We start from the raw sequence: 17,819 nt of genomic DNA, 5'->3' as shown, positions 1-17,819 counted from the left end.
GCCAATTGTGCTCTGCCCTACGGGACTCCCAATCACGGCCGGTTGTGATACAGCCTGGATTTCGAACCAGGGTCTGTAGTGACACCTCTAGCACTGAGATGCAGTGCATTAGACCGCTGAACCAGGGTCTGTAGTGACACCTCTAGCCACTGAGATGCAGTGCCTTAGACCGCTGAACCAGGGTCTGTAGTGACGCCTCTAGCACTGAGATGCAGTGTCTCAGACCTCTGAACCAGGGTCTGTAGTGACGCCTCTACCACTGAGATGCAGTGTCCTAGACCACTGAACCAGGGTCTGTAGTGACGCCTCTACCACTGAGATGCAGTGCCTAGACCACTGAACCAGGGTCTGTAGTGACGCCTCTACCACTGAGATGCAGTGCCTTAGACCGCTGAACCAGGGTCTGTAGTGACGCCTCTACCACTGAGATGCAGTGTCTCAGACCTCTGAACCAGGGTCTGTAGTGACACCTCTAGCACTGAGATGCAGTGTCCTTAGACCACTGAACCAGGGTCTGTAGTGACGCCTCTAGCACTGAGATGCAGTGTCCTAGACCACTGAACCAGGGTCTGTAGTGACGCCTCTACCACTGAGATGCAGTGTCCTAGACCACTGAACCAGGGTCTGTAGTGACGCCTCTACCACTGAGATGCAGTGTCCTAGACCACTGAACCAGGGTCTGTAGTGACGCCTCTACCACTGAGATGCAGTGTCCTTCTGAACCAGGGTCTGTAGTGACGCCTCTACCACTGAGATGCAGTGTCCTAGACCACTGAACCAGGGTCTGTAGTGACGCCTCTACCACTGAGATGCAGTGTCCTAGACCACTGAACCAGGGTCTGTAGTGACGCTCTACCACTGAGATGCAGTGTCCTAGACCACTGAACCAGGGTCTGTAGTGACGCCTCTACCACTGAGATGCAGTGTCCTAGACCACTGAACCAGGGTCTGTAGTGACGCCTCTACCACTGAGATGCAGTGTCCTAGACCACTGAACCAGGGTCTGTAGTGACGCCTCTACCACTGAGATGCAGTGTCCTAGACCACTGAACCAGGGTCTGTAGTGACGCCTCTACCACTGAGCCATGAACCAGGGTCTGTATGAGATGCAGTGTCCTGACCACTGAACCAGGGTCTGTAGTGACGCCTGTAGTGACGACCGCTACCACTGAGAGTAGTGACGCCTCAGTGCCTTAGACCGCTGAACCAGGGTCTGTAGTGACACCTCTAGCACTGAGATGCAGTGCCTTAGACCACTGAACCAGGGTCTGTAGTGACGCCTCTAGCACTGAGATGCAGTGGGAGCCCAGCATTTAATGCAAGGTGTCTTTTGAAAGTTCGCTGGGAGATCACATACAGGGTTTATAGTCTGTTATAGTGAGCTGCACTATAGTCCCCCCTGACCTTAGAGAGACGGTTTATAGTCTGTTATAGTGAGCTGCACCCTAGTCCCCCTGACCTTAGAGAGACGGTTTATAGTCTGTTATAGTGAGCTGCACTATAGTCCCCCCCTGACCTTAGATATAGAGGCGGTTTATAGTCTGCCCCCACATGACCTGCCAACCCACATCTCTCTCAGACGGTTTATAGTCTGTTATAGTGAGCTGCACTATAGTCCCCCCTCTGACCTCTAGAGAGCGGTTTATAGTCAGGCAGCAATGTAGTGGTCTGCTGCACTATAGTCTGCCCTGACATCTCTCTCATCATATAGCAGGCAGCAATGTAGTGGTCTGCCAACCCACATCTCCTCATCATATAGCAGGCAGCAATGTAGTGGTCTGCCAACCCACATCTCTCTCATCTCTCTCATCATATAGCAGGCAGCAATGTAGTGGTCTGCCAACCCACATCTCTCTCTCTCTCATCATATAGCAGGCAGCAATGTAGTGGTCTGCCAACCCACATCTCTCTCATCTCCTCATCATATAGCAGGCAGCAATGTAGTGGTCTGCCAACCCATCTCTCTCATCTCTCTCATCATATAGCAGGCAGCAATGTAGTGGTCTGCCAACCCACATCTCTCTCATCTCTCTCATCATATAGCAGGCAGCAATGTAGTGGTCTGCCAACCCACATCTCTCTCATCATATAGCAGGCAGCAATGTAGTGGTCTGCCAACCCACATCTCTCTCATCATATAGCAGGCAGCAATGTAGTGGTCTGCCAACCCACAGCTCCTCATCTCTCTCTCTCATCATATAGCAGGCAGCAATGTAGTGGTCTGCCAACCCACATCTCTCTCATCTCTCTCATCATATAGCAGGCAGCAATGTAGTGGTCTGCCAACCCACATCTCTCTCATCTATAGCAGGCAGCAATGTAGTGGTCTCCAACCCACATCTCTCTCTCCTCATCATATAGCAGGCAGCAATGTAGTGGTCTGCCAACCCACATCTCTCTCTCATCATATAGCAGGCAGCAATGTAGTGGTCTGCCAACCCACATCTCTCTCATCATCATAGCAGGCAGCAATGTAGTGGTCTGCCAACCCACATCTCTCTCATCATCTCTCATCATATAGCAGGCAGCAATGTAGTGGTCTGCCAACCCACATCTCTCATCTCTCTCATCATATAGCAGGCAGCAATGTAGTGGTCTGCCAACCCACATCTCTCTCATCATATAGCAGGCAGCAATGTAGTGGTCTGCCAACCCACATCTCTCTCATCTCTCTCATCATATAGCAGGCAGCAATGTAGTGGTCTGCCAACCCACATCTCTCTCATCATATAGCAGGCAGCAATGTAGTGGTCTGCAACCCACATCTCTCATCTCTCTCATCATATAGCAGGCAGCAATGTAGTGGTCTGCCAACCCACAATCCCATCATAGCAGGCAGCAATGTAGTGGTCTCCATCTCTCTCATCATATAGCAGGCAGCAATGTAGTGGTCTGCCAACCCACATCTCTCTCATCATCATATAGCAGGCAGCAATGTAGTGGTCTGCCAACCCACCCATCATCAGGCAGCAATGTAGTCCAACCCACATCTCTCATCATATAGCAGGCAGCAATGTAGTGGTCTGCCAACCCACATCTCTCATCTCCTCATCATATAGCAGGCAGCAATGTAGTGGTCTGCCAACCCACATCTCTCTCATCATATAGCAGGCAGCAATGTAGTGGTCTGCCAACCCACATCTCTCTCATCTCTCTCATCATATAGCAGGCAGCAATGTAGTGGTCTGCCAACCCACATCTCTCTCATCATATAGCAGGCAGCAATGTAGTGGTCTGCCAACCCACATCTCTCTCATCATATAGCAGGCAGCAATGTAGTGGTCTGCCAACCCTCATCTCTCTCTGCCAACCCACATCTCTCTCATCATATAGCAGGCAGCAATGTAGTGGTCTGCCAACCCACATCTCTCTCATCATATAGCAGGCAGCAATGTAGTGGTCTGCCAACCCACATCTCTCTCATCATCATATAGCAGGCAGCAATGTAGTGGTCTGCCAACCCACACTCTCTCTCATCATATAGCAGGCAGCAATGTAGTGGTCTGCCAACCCACATCTCTCTCATCATATAGCAGGCAGCAATGTAGTGGTCTGCCAACCCACATCTCTCTCATCTCTCTCATCATATAGCAGGCAGCAATGTAGTGGTCTGCCAACCCACATCTCTCTCATCATATAGCAGGCAGCAATGTAGTGGTCTGCCAACCCACATCTCTCTCATCATATAGCAGGCAGCAATGTAGTGGTCTGCCAACCCACATCTCTCTCATCTCCTCATCATATAGCAGGCAGCAATGTAGTGGTCTGCCAACCCACATCTCTCTCATCTCTCTCATCATATAGCAGGCAGCAATGTAGTGGTCTGCCAACCCACATCTCTCTCATCATATAGCAGGCAGCAATGTAGTGGTCTGCCAACCCACATCTCTCTCATCTCATCATATAGCAGGCAGCAATGTAGTGGTCTGCCAACCCAGGCAGCAATGTAGTGGTCTGCCAACCCACATCTCTCTCATCATATAGCAGGCAGCAATGTAGTGGTCTGCCAACCCACATCTCTCTCATCTCTCTCATCATATAGCAGGCAGCAATGTAGTGGTCTGCCAACCCACATCTCTCTCATCATATAGCAGGCAGCAATGTAGTGGTCTGCCAACCCACATCTCTCTCATCTCTCTCATCATATAGCAGGCAGCAATGTAGTGGTCTGCCAACCCACATCTCATCTCATCATATAGCAGGCAGCAATGTAGTGGTCTGCCAACCCACATCTCTCTCATCATATAGCAGGCAGCAATGTAGTGGTCTGCCAACCCATCATCTCTCTCATCATATAGCAGGCAGCAATGTAGTGGTCTGCCAACCCACATCTCATCATAGCAGGCAGTGGTCTGCCAACCCACATCTCTCTCATCATATAGCAGGCAGCAATGTAGTGGTCTGCCAACCCACATCTCTCTCATCATATAGCAGGCAGCAATGTAGTGGTCTGCCAACCCACATCTCTCTCCATCTCTCTCATCATATAGCAGGCAGCAATGTAGTGGTCTGCCAACCCACATCTCTCTCATCATATAGCAGGCAGCAATGTAGTGGTCTGCCAACCCACATCTCTCTCATCATATAGCAGGCAGCAATGTAGTGGTCTGCCAACCCACATCTCTCTCATCATATAGCAGGCAGCAATGTAGTGGTCTGCCAACCCACATCTCTCTCATCATATAGCAGGCAGCAATGTAGTGGTCTGCCAACCCACATCTCTCTCATCATATAGCAGGCAGCAATGTAGTGGTCTGCCAACCCACATCTCTCTCATCTGTAGTGGTCTGCCAACCCACATCTCATCATATAGCAGGCAGCAATGTAGTGGTCTGCCAACCCACATCTCTCTCATCATATAGCAGGCAGCAATGTAGTGGTCTGCCAACCCACATCTCTCTCATCATATAGCAGGCAGCAATGTAGTGGTCTGCCAACCCACATCTCTCTCATCATCATAGCAGGCAGCAATGTAGTGGTCTGCCAACCCACATCTCTCTCATCATATAGCAGGCAGCAATGTAGTGGTCTGCCACACCCTCATCTCATCATATAGCAGGCAGCAATGTAGTGGTCTGCCAACCCACATCTCTCTCATCTCTCTCATCATATAGCAGGCAGCAATGTAGTGGTCTGCCAACCCACATCTCTCTCATCATATAGCAGGCAGCAATGTAGTGGTCTGCCAACCCACATCTCTCTCATCATATAGCAGGCAGCAATGTAGTGGTCTGCCAACCCACATCTCTCATCATATCTCTCTCATCATATAGCAGGCAGCAATGTAGTGGTCTGCCAACCCACATCTCTCTCATCATATAGCAGGCAGCAATGTAGTGGTCTGCCAACCCACATCTCTCTCATCATATAGCAGGCAGCAATGTAGTGGTCTGCCAACCCACATCTCTCTCATCTCTCTCATCATAGCAGGCAGCAATGTAGTGGTCTGCCAACCCACATCTCTCTCATCATATAGCAGGCAGCAATGTAGTGGTCTGCCAACCCACATCTCTCTCATCTCTGCCAACCCACATCTCTCTCATCATATAGCAGGCAGCAATGTAGTGGTCTGCCAACCCACATCTCTCTCATCTCTCATCATATAGCAGGCAGCAATGTAGTGGTCTGCCAACCCACATCTCTCTCATCATATAGCAGGCAGCAATGTAGTGGTCTGCCAACCCACATCTCTCATCATCTCTCTCATCATATAGCAGGCAGCAATGTAGTGGTCTGCCAACCCACATCTCTCATCTCTCTCATCATATAGCAGGCAGCAATGTAGTGGTCTGCCAACCCACATCTCTCTCATCATATAGCAGGCAGCAATGTAGTGGTCTGCCAACCCACATCTCTCTCATCATATAGCAGGCAGCAATGTAGTGGTCTGCCAACCCACATCTCTCATCATCATATAGCAGGCAGCAATGTAGTGGTCTGCCAACCCACATCTCTCTCATCATATAGCAGGCAGCAATGTAGTGGTCTGCCAACCCACATCTCTCTCTCTCATCATATAGCAGGCAGCAATGTAGTGGTCTGCCAACCCACATCTCTCTCATCATATAGCAGGCAGCAATGTAGTGGTCTGCCAACCCACATCTCTCTCATATAGCAGGCAGCAATGTAGTGGTCTGCCAACCCACATCTCTCTCATCTCTCTCATCATATAGCAGGCAGCAATGTAGTGGTCTGCCAACCCACATCTCTCTCATCATATAGCAGGCAGCAATGTAGTGGTCTGCCAACCCACATCTCTCTCATCATATAGCAGGCAGCAATGTAGTGGTCTGCCAACCCACATCTCTCTCTCTCTCTCATCATATAGCAGGCAGCAATGTAGTGGTCTGCCAACCCACATCTCTCTCATCATATAGCAGGCAGCAATGTAGTGGTCTGCCAACCCACATCTCTCTCATCATATAGCAGGCAGCAATGTAGTGGTCTGCCAACCCACATCTCTCTCATCATATAGCAGGCAGCAATGTAGTGGTCTGCCAACCCACATCTCTCTCATCATATAGCAGGCAGCAATGTAGTGGTCTGCCAACCCACATCTCTCTCATCATATAGCAGGCAGCAATGTAGTGGTCTGCCAACCCACATCTCTCTCATCATATAGCAGGCAGCAATGTAGTGGTCTGCCAACCCACATCTCTCATCATATAGCAGGCAGCAATGTAGTGGTCTGCCAACCCACATCTCTCTCATCATATAGCAGGCAGCAATGTAGTGGTCTGCCAACCCACATCTCTCTCATCATATAGCAGGCAGCAATGTAGTGGTCTGCCAACCCACATCTCTCTCATCTCTCTCATCATATAGCAGGCAGCAATGTAGTGGTCTGCCAACCCACATCTCTCTCATCATATAGCAGGCAGCAATGTAGTGGTCTGCCAACCCACATCTCTCTCATCATATAGCAGGCAGCAATGTAGTGGTCTGCCAACCCACATCCCACATCTCTCTCATCATATAGCAGGCAGCAATGTAGTGGTCTGCCAACCCACATCTCTCTCATCATATAGCAGGCAGCAATGTAGTGGTCTGCCAACCCACATCTCTCTCATCATATAGCAGGCAGCAATGTAGTGGTCTGCCAACCCACATCTCTCTCATCATATAGCAGGCAGCAATGTAGTGGTCTGCCAACCCACATCTCTCTCATCATATAGCAGGCAGCAATGTAGTGGTCTGCCAACCCACATCTCTCTCATCATATAGCAGGCAGCAATGTAGTGGTCTGCCAACCCACATCTCTCTCTCTCTCATCATATAGCAGGCAGCAATGTAGTGGTCTGCCAGCAGGCAGCAATGTAGTGGTCTGCCAACCCACATCTCTCTCATCATCATATAGCAGGCAGCAATGTAGTGGTCTGCCAACCCACATCTCTCTCATCATATAGCAGGCAGCAATGTAGTGGTCTGCCAACCCACATCTCTCTCATCATATAGCAGGCAGCAATGTAGTGGTCTGCCAACCCACATCTCTCTCATCATATAGCAGGCAGCAATGTAGTGGTCTGCCAACCCACATCTCTCTCATCTCTCTCATCATAGCAGGCAGCAATGTAGTGGTCTGCCAACCCACATCTCTCTCATCTCTCTCATCATATAGCAGGCAGCAATGTAGTGGTCTGCCAACCCACATCTCTCTCATCATATAGCAGGCAGCAATGTAGTGGTCTGCCTGCAACCCACATCTCTCCCACATCTCTCTCTCTCATCATATAGCAGGCAGCAATGTAGTGGTCTGCCAACCCACATCTCTCTCATCATATAGCAGGCAGCAATGTAGTGGTCTGCCAACCCACATCTCTCTCATCTCTCTCATCATATAGCAGGCAGCAATGTAGTGGTCTGCCAACCCACATCTCTCTCATCATATAGCAGGCAGCAATGTAGTGGTCTGCCAACCCACATCTCTCTCATCATATAGCAGGCAGCAATGTAGTGGTCTGCCAACCCACATCTCTCTCATCATATAGCAGGCAGCAATGTAGTGGTCTGCCAACCCACATCTCTCTCATCATATAGCAGGCAGCAATGTAGTGGTCTGCCAACCCACATCTCTCTCATCATATAGCAGGCAGCAATGTAGTGGTCTGCCAACCCACATCTCTCTCATCTCTCTCATCATAGCAGGCAGCAATGTAGTGGTCTGCCAACCCACATCTCATCATCAGGCAGCAATGTCTCTCATCATATAGCAGGCAGCAATGTAGTGGTCTGCCAACCCACATCTCTCTCATCATATAGCAGGCAGCAATGTAGTGGTCTGCCAACCCACATCTCTCTCATCATATAGCAGGCAGCAATGTAGTGGTCTGCCAACCCACATCTCTCTCATCATATAGCAGGCAGCAATGTAGTGGTCTGCCAACCCACATCTCTCTCATCATATAGCAGGCAGCAATGTAGTGGTCTGCCAACCCACATCTCTCTCATCATCTCTGCCATCTCTCTCATCATATAGCAGGCAGCAATGTAGTGGTCTGCCAACCCACATCTCTCTCATCATATAGCAGGCAGCAATGTAGTGGTCTGCCAACCCACATCTCTCTCATCAGCAATCTGCCAACCCACATCTCATCATATAGCAGGCAGCAATGTAGTGGTCTGCCAACCCTCATCTCTCTCATCATATAGCAGGCAGCAATGTAGTGGTCTGCCAACCCACATCTCTCTCATCATATAGCAGGCAGCAATGTAGTGGTCTGCCAACCCACATCTCTCTCATCATATAGCAGGCAGCAATGTAGTGGTCTGCCAACCCACATCATATAGCAGGCAGCAATGTAGTGGTCTGCCAACCCACATCTCTCTCATCATATAGCAGGCAGCAATGTAGTGGTCTGCCAACCCACATCTCTCTCATCATATAGCAGGCAGCAATGTAGTGGTCTGCCAACCCACATCTCCTCATCTCTCTCATCATATAGCAGGCAGCAATGTAGTGGTCTGCCAACCCACATCTCTCTCATCATATAGCAGGCAGCAATGTAGTGGTCTGCCAACCCACATCTCTCTCATCTCTCTCATCATATAGCAGGCAGCAATGTAGTGGTCTGCCAACCCACATCTCTCTCATCATATAGCAGGCAGCAATGTAGTGGTCTGCCAACCCACATCTCTCTCATCATATAGCAGGCAGCAATGTAGTGGTCTGCCAACCCACATCTCTCTCATCATATAGCAGGCAGCAATGTAGTGGTCTGCCAACCCACATCTCTCATCATCAGGCAGCAATATAGCAGGCAGCAATGTAGTGGTCTGCCAACCCACATCTCTCTCATCTCTCCATATAGCAGGCAGCAATGTAGTGGTCTGCCAACCCACATCTCTCTCATCATATAGCAGGCAGCAATGTAGTGGTCTGCCAACCCATCATATCTCTCTCATCTCTCTCATCATATAGCAGGCAGCAATGTAGTGGTCTGCCAACCCACATCTCTCTCATCATATAGCAGGCAGCAATGTAGTGGTCTGCCAACCCACATCTCTCTCATCATATAGCAGGCAGCAATGTAGTGGTCTGCCAACCCACATCTCTCTCATCTCTCTCATCATATAGCAGGCAGCAATGTAGTGGTCTGCCAACCCACATCTCAGGCAGCAATCTCATCATATAGCAGGCAGCAATGTAGTGGTCTGCCAACCCACATCTCTCTCATCATATAGCAGGCAGCAATGTAGTGGTCTGCCAACCCACATCTCTCTCATCATATAGCAGGCAGCAATGTAGTGGTCTGCCAACCCACATCTCTCTCATCATATAGCAGGCAGCAATGTAGTGGTCTGCCAACCCACATCTCTCTCATCATATAGCAGGCAGCAATGTAGTGGTCTGCCAACCCACATCTCTCTCATCATATAGCAGGCAGCAATGTAGTGGTCTGCCAACCCACATCTCTCTCATCATATAGCAGGCAGCAATGTAGTGGTCTGCCAACCCACATCTCTCTCATCATATAGCAGGCAGCAATGTAGTGGTCTGCCAACCCACATCTCTCTCATCATATAGCAGGCAGCAATGTAGTGGTCTGCCAACCCACATCTCTCTCATCATATAGCAGGCAGCAATGTAGTGGTCTGCCAACCCACATCTCTCTCATCATATAGCAGGCAGCAATGTAGTGGTCTGCCAACCCACATCTCCTCTCTCATCAGGCAGCAATGTAGTGGTCTGCCAACCCACATCTCTCTCATCATATAGCAGGCAGCAATGTAGTGGTCTGCCAACCCACATCTCTCTCATCATATAGCAGGCAGCAATGTAGTGGTCTGCCAACCCACATCTCTCTCATCATATAGCAGGCAGCAATGTAGTGGTCTGCCAACCCACATCTCTCTCTCTCTCATCATATAGCAGGCAGCAATGTAGTGGTCTGCCAACCCACATCTCTCTCATCATCATATAGCAGGCAGCAATGTAGTGGTCTGCCAACCCACATCTCTCTCATCATATAGCAGGCAGCAATGTAGTGGTCTGCCAACCCACATCTCTCTCATCATATAGCAGGCAGCAATGTAGTGGTCTGCCAACCCACATCTCTCTCATCATATAGCAGGCAGCAATGTAGTGGTCTGCCAACCCACATCTCTCTCATCATATAGCAGGCAGCAATGTAGTGGTCTGCCAACCCACATCTCTCTCATCATATAGCAGGCAGCAATGTAGTGGTCTGCCAACCCACATCTCTCTCATCATATAGCAGGCAGCAATGTAGTGGTCTGCCAACCCACATCTCTCTCATCATATAGCAGGCAGCAATGTAGTGGTCTGCCAACCCACATCTCTCTCTGCCAACCCACAGCTCTCTCATCATATAGCAGGCAGCAATGTAGTGGTCTGCCAACCCACATCTCTCTCATCATATAGCAGGCAGCAATGTAGTGGTCTGCCAACCCACATCTCTCTCATCATATAGCAGGCAGCAATGTAGTGGTCTGCCAACCCACATCTCTCTCATCATATAGCAGGCAGCAATGTAGTGGTCTGCCAACCCACATCTCTCTCAGGCAGCAATGTAGTGGTCTGCCAACCCACATCTCTCTCTCATCATATAGCAGGCAGCAATGTAGTGGTCTGCCAACCCACATCTCTCTCTCTCTCTCATCATATAGCAGGCAGCAATGTAGTGGTCTGCCAACCCACATCTCTCTCATCATATAGCAGGCAGCAATGTAGTGGTCTGCCAACCCACATCTCTCTCATCATATAGCAGGCAGCAATGTAGTGGTCTGCCAACCCACATCTCTCTCATCATATAGCAGGCAGCAATGTAGTGGTCTGCCAACCCACATCTCTCTGCATCTCTCTCATCATAGCAGGCAGCAATGTAGTGGTCTGCCAGTGGCTGGTCTGCATCTCTCTCATCATATAGCAGGCAGCAATGTAGTGGTCCAACCCACATCTCTCTCATCATATAGCAGGCAGCAATGTAGTGGTCTGCCAACCCACATCTCTCTCATCATATAGCAGGCAGCAATGTAGTGGTCTGCCAACCCACATCTCTCTCATATAGCAATCTATAGCAGGCAGCAATGTAGTGGTCTGCCAACCCACATCTCTCTCATCATATAGCAGGCAGCAATGTAGTGGTCTGCCAACCCACATCTCTCTCATCATATAGCAGGCAGCAATGTAGTGGTCTGCCAACCCACATCTCTCTCATCTCTCTCATATAGCAGGCAGCAATGTAGTGGTCTGCCAACCCACATCTCTCTCATCAGATAGCACTGTAGTGGTGACATAGAAACACCAGATTTTCATCATCAAAAAAAAGTGTTTATGAAATTATGAAAAGCATGAATAACCCATTCCACCCATAGGCAGGTAATGCAGGGTCGCCAAGAACCAAAGCAATCTGTCCTCATCAAGATGACATGAACAAATATTCCATCAGAGCGGTCTGCACCATCTCATTCTGTTCTAGTGGTCCAACCCACATCTCTCTCATCATATAGCAGGACCATCTCATTATGAGCTTCTAGTTCCACTGCATTCTCTCTCATCATATAGCATGACCAATGTAGTTCTGCCAACCACATTCTCTCATCTCTCTCATGATGACCATCTCATTCTGAGCTTCTAGTTCCACTGTATTCTCTCTCTCATCATATAGAGCAATGACCAACCATTCTGAGCAGTTCCACTGCATTCTCCACTCTCTGAGGACCATCTCATTCTGAGCTTCCAGTTCCACTGCATTCTCTCTCATCATCTAGATGACCATCTCATTCTGAGCTTCTAGTTCCACTGTATTCTCTCTCTCTCTGATGACCATCTCATTCTGGCAGCTTCTAGTTCCACCCACATTCTCTCTCTCTGATGGCCATCTCATTCATGCAGGCAGCAATCTAGTTCCACTGCATTCTCACCCATCTCTCATCATGATGCCAGGCTCATTCTGAGCTTCTAGTTCCACTGCATTCTCTCTCTCTCTCTGATGACCATCTCATTCTGAGCTTCTAGTTCCACTGTATTCTCATCTCTCTCTCTGATGACCATCTCATTCTGAGCTTCTAGTTCCACCCACATCTCTCTCATCTCTGCAGGCATCTCATGTGAGGCAGCAATGTAGTTCTAGTTCCACCCACATTCTCTCATCTCTGATGACCATCTCATTCTGAGCATTCAGAAGTTCTGAAATATTCTCTCAACTGTTTGATGACCATCTCATTCTGAGCTTCTAGTTCCACTGCATTCTCTCTCTATCTGATGACCATTTCATTCTGAGCTTCTAGTTCCACTGCAGGGTCTGCAGCTCTCTCATACAGACTGATGACCGTCTCATTCTGAGCTTCTAGTTCCACTGCATTCTCTCCAGTCTGATGACCATCTCATTCTGAGCTTCTAGTTCCACTGCATTCTCTCTCTCTCTCTCTCTCTGATGACCATCTCATTCTGAGCTTCTAGTTCCACTGCATCTCTCTCTCTCTCTGATGACCATCTCATTCTGAGCTTCTAGTTCCACTGCATTCTCTCTCTCTCTGATGACCATCTCATTCTGAGCTTCTAGTTCCACTGCATTCTCTCTCTCTCTCTGATGACCATCTCATTCTGAGCTTCTAGTTCCACTGCATTCTCTCTCTCTCTCTGATGGCCATCTCATTCTGAGCTTCTAGTTCCACTGCATTCTCTCTCTCTGATGGCCATCTCATTCTGAGCTTCTAGTTCCACTGCATTCTCTCTCTCTCTCTCTGATGACCATCTCATTCTGAGCTTCTAGTTCCACTGTATTCTCTCTCTCTCTCTGGCCATCTCATTCTGAGCTTCTAGTTCCACTGCATTCTCTCTCTCTCTCTGATGACCATCTCATTCTGAGCTTCTAGTTCCACTGCATTCTCTCTCTCTCTGATGACCATCTCATTATGAGATTCTAGTTCCACTGCATTCTCTCTCTCTCTCTCTGATGACCATCTCATTCTGAGCTTCTAGTTCCACTGTATTCTCTCTCTCTCTCTGATGACCATCTCATTCTGAGCTTCTAGTTCCACTGTATTCTCATTCTGATGACCATCTCATTCTGAGCTTCTAGTTCCACTGCTATTCTTCTCTCTCTCTCTCTGATGGCCATCTCATTCTGAGCTTCTAGTTCCACTGCATTCTCTCTCTCTCTGATGACCATCTCATTCTGAGCTTCTAGTTCCACTGCATTCTCTCTCTCTCTCTGATGACCATCTCATTCTGAGCTTCTAGTTCCACTGCATTCTCTCTCTCTCTCTGATGACCATCTCATTCTGAGCTTCTAGTTCCACTGTATTCTCTCTCTCTGATGACCATCTCATTCTGAGCTTCTAGTTCCACTGCATTCTCTCTCTCTCTCTGATGACCATCTCATTCTGAGCTTCTAGTTCCACTGTATTCTCTCTCTCTCTGATGACCATCTCATTCTGAGCTTCTAGTTCCACTGCATTCTCTCTCTCTCTGATGACCATCTCATTCTGAGCTTCTAGTTCCACTGTATTCTCTCTCTCTCTCTGATGACCATCTCATTCTGAGCTTCTAGTTCCACTGTATTCTCTCTCTCTCTGATGGCCAATCTAATAGGTCTGCTAATCACTGACTGACTCTCATGCTTTCAGAAACATTTACATTACATTACAGCAGTTTCATCTAAAGGGAGGTTTCATTCCTGGGGGGGCTCAGAGGCAGCTGGCTGGCTGGAGATAGAGGGGGGCTCAGAGGCAGCTGGCTGGCTGGAGATAGAGGGGGCTCAGAGGCAGCTGGCTGGCTGGCTGGAGATAGAGGGGGCTCAGAGGCAGCTGGCTGGCTGGAGATAGAGGGGGGCCCAGAGGCAGCTGGCTGGCTGGAGATAGAGGGGGCTCAGAGGTAGCTGGCTGGCTGGAGATAGAGGGGGGGCTCAGAGGCAGCTGGCTGGCTGGAGATAGAGGGGTGGGTGGGGGCTCAGAGGCAGCTGGCTGGCTGGAGATAGAGGGGGGCCACAGACACAGGACCAGAAAACCTTTCGCTTCCAACTGAGAGTTAGGGTGAGAGAGAGAGGGGGAGCAAGAGGAGCTGGCTGGGGAGATAGAGGGAGGGAGAGGCAGCTGGCTGGCTGGAGATAGAGGGGGAGCTCAGAGGAGAGCTGGGGCTGGCTGGAGATGAGAGAGGGGGAGCAAGAGAGGAGCTGGCTGGCTGGAGATAGAGGGGGCCCAGAGGCAGCTGGCTGGCTGGAGATAGGGGGAGCTCAGAGGAGCTGGCTGGCTGGAAAGAGGGGGAGCAAGGCAGCTGGCTGGCTGGAGATAGAGGGGAGGGTGAGGGCTCAGAGGCAGCTGGCTGGCTGGAGATATTTCTGTAATTACACAACACAGGACCAGAAACCTTTCGAACTGAGAGTTAGGGTAGAGAGAGAGGGGGAGCAAGAGAGAGAGAGGGGGGGGGAGCAAGAGAGAGAGAGAGGGGGTGAGAGTGAGAGAGGGGGAGCAAGAGAGAGAGAGAGAGGGGGGAGAGGAGAGGGGGAGCAAGAGAGAGCGAGAGAGAGAGAGAGAGAGGGGGGAGCAAGAGAGAGAGAGAGAGGGGGGAGAGTGAGAGAGCGAGAGAGAGAGAGAAAGAGAGTGGGGAGCAAGAGAGAGAGGAGGTGAGAGTGAGAGGGTGAGAGAGAGAGAGAGAGAGAGAGAGAGAGAGGGGGGTGAGAGCGAGAGAGAGAGGGGAACTAGGGGACCAGAGAAAGAACTAGGGGGTGAAGAGAGAGGGGGAGAGGTGAGAGAGTGAGAGAGGGGGGGTGAAGAGAGAGAGAGAGAGGGGGTGAGAGGAGAGAGGGAGAGCAAGAGAGAGAGAGAGAGAGGGGGGTGAGAGAACTAGAGAGTGAGAGAGGACCCATAGAGAGAGAGAGGGGGGAGCAATAGAGAGAGAGGGGGGGTGAGAGTGAGAGAGAGAGAGGGGGGAGTGAGAGAGAGAGAGGGGGGAGGAGAGAGAGAGGGGGGTGAGAGAGAGAGAGGAGAGAGGGGGGGGGGTGAGAGCGAGAGAGAGAGGGGGTGAGAGTTAAAGGGGGTGAGAGTGAGGGGACCATGAGAGTGAGAGAGTGAGAGAGAGAGGGGGGGTGAGAGTGAAGAGAGGGGGGGGGAGAGAGAGAGAGAGGGGGAGCGAGAGAGAGGGGAGGGTGAGAGTGAGAGGAGAGGGTGAGTGAGAGAGAGAGGGGGAGCGAGAGAGAGAGGGGGTGAGAGCGAGAGAGAGGGGGGGGTGAGAGAGGAGGAGAGAGAGAGGGGGGAGAGAGAGAGAGAGAGGGGGGTGAGAGCGAGAGAGAGAGAGAGGGGGGTGAGAGTGTGAGACTAAAGATGAAACGGTTGGATTTGGAGGTTAGAGTGTCTTCCTGCCAAGTTAACTTCTTGGTTCCTTTGTTACAAGGCTGTTTAAAGTGAAATGGGCCACATTGCAGCCAACCAGGAGGCTTTGGCCTCTGTCCTTCTGCACATAGCCGAAATAAACACCATTCCCCGCCAGTGTTGTCCTCAGACTAGGATAATCAGGAAGGATTTCACAACGGAATGTGTGTGAGGTCCCCTTTAACCTGGAGTGTACTACCGTCAACCAGGACCCATAGGAACTAGGGGACCATCAACCAGGACCCATAGGAACTAGGGGATCATCAACCAGGACCCATAGGACCTAGGGGACCGTCAACCAGGACCCATAGGAACTAGGGGACCATTAACCAGGACCCATAGGGACCATTAACCAGGACCAATAGGAACTAGGGGACCATTAACCAGGACATATAGGAACTAGGGGACCCATAGGAACTAGGGGACCATTAACAGGACCCATAGGGACTATTAACCAGGACCCATAGGGACTAGGGGACCATTAACCAGGACCCATAGGGACTAGGGGACCATTAACCAGGACCCATAGGGGCCATTAACCAGGACACATGGGACCATTAACCAGGACCCATAGGAACCATTAACCAGGACACATAGGGACCATTAACCAGGACCCATAGGAACCATTAACCAGGACCCATAGGGACCATTAACCAGGACCCATAGGAACCTTTAACCAGGACACATTGGGACCATTAACCAGGACCCATAGGAACTAGGGGACCATCAACCAGGACCCATAGGAACTAGGGGACCATCAACCAGGACCCATAGGAACTAGGGGACCATTAACCAGGACCCATAGGAACTAGGGGACCATTAACTAGGACCCATAGGAACTAGGGGACCATTAACCAGGACCCACAGGAACTAGGGGACCATTAACCAGGACCCATAGGAACTAGGGGACCGTCAACCAGGACCCATAGGAACTAGGGGTCCATTAACCAGGACCCATAGGAACTAGGGGACCATTAACCAGGATCCATAGGGACCATTAACCAGGACCAATAGGAACTAGGGGACCATTAACCAGGACACATAGGAACTAGGGGACCATTAACCAGGACCCATAGGAACTAGGGGACCATTAACCAGGACCCATAGGAATTAGGGGACCATTAACCAGGACCCATAGGAACTAGGGGACCATTAACCAGGACCCATAGGAACTAGGGGACCATTAACCAGGACCCACAGGAACTAGGGGACCATTAACCAGGACCCATAGGGACCATTAACCAGGACCCACAGGAACTAGGGAACCATTAACCAGGACCCATAGGAACTAGGAGACCATTAACCAGGACCCATAGGAACCATTAACCAGGACCCATAGGAACTAGGAGACCATTAACCAGGACCCATAGGAACCATTAACCAGGACCCATAGGAACCATTAACCAGGACCTTGTTACTCCTTATCTCCACGTTGTCTCCGTTTGTTACGGGCTTTGAGCTGGTTCGTGACAACCAGGACCCATAGGGACTAGGGGACCATCAACCAGGACACATAGGGACCATTCTGGGATGCAGATGTTGACACTTAAATGTGTTAGAGAGCCTGAAGAAGTTTGATCAACAAGTCAAACTATTCCACAGAATAAACACAATGGTGTGTGTGTGTGTGTGTGTGTGTGTGTGTGTGTGTGTGTGTATTCATGCGTTTTAACAGTGTACTCACCTGCATGGTTAGCCTTGTCTCTCTGTGGGAGCTGGTCAGCTGGCTGTGGTGAGAGTGTGTGTGGGAGGAGTGTCCAGAGGCAGGGCCTGACTGATCCCAGTAATCCTTATCCATCATCTCCTCCAGAAGATCCATGAGTTCCTCTTCCTGTCTGGGGCTGGGACCAGGGTTAGGGCTGGGGCTGAGACGGGGCTGAGACCAGGGTTAGGGCTGGGGCTGAGACCAGGGTTAGGGCTGGGGCTGAGACCAGGGTTAGGACTGGGGCTGAGACCAGGGTTAGGACTGGGGCTGAGACGGGGTTGAG

The 17,819-nt window shown here is 50.2% G+C and overlaps 1 protein-coding gene across 1 annotated transcript in view; it reads right to left on the bottom strand.

Annotated features, from left to right (window-relative positions):
- The window catches only part of LOC112239351 (putative protein TPRXL), a 20,989-nt gene extending 3,288 nt beyond the window's left edge, over positions 1 to 17,701 (bottom strand). The window contains exon 1 of the mRNA XM_042313480.1: positions 17,516 to 17,701. Coding sequence (XP_042169414.1) covers positions 17,516 to 17,650 — 135 coding nt within the window. The 5' untranslated portion in view covers positions 17,651 to 17,701. The remainder of the gene's footprint in view (positions 1 to 17,515) is intronic.
- Positions 17,702 to 17,819: the final 118 nt, after the last annotated feature.

Source organism: Oncorhynchus tshawytscha, unplaced genomic scaffold, assembly GCF_018296145.1.
Source record: "Oncorhynchus tshawytscha isolate Ot180627B unplaced genomic scaffold, Otsh_v2.0 Un_contig_8761_pilon_pilon, whole genome shotgun sequence".
Taxonomy (NCBI): domain Eukaryota; kingdom Metazoa; phylum Chordata; class Actinopteri; order Salmoniformes; family Salmonidae; genus Oncorhynchus; species Oncorhynchus tshawytscha.
The sequence above is the reverse complement of the archived record's forward strand: the minus strand, read 5'-3'. Positions and strand labels throughout refer to the sequence as shown.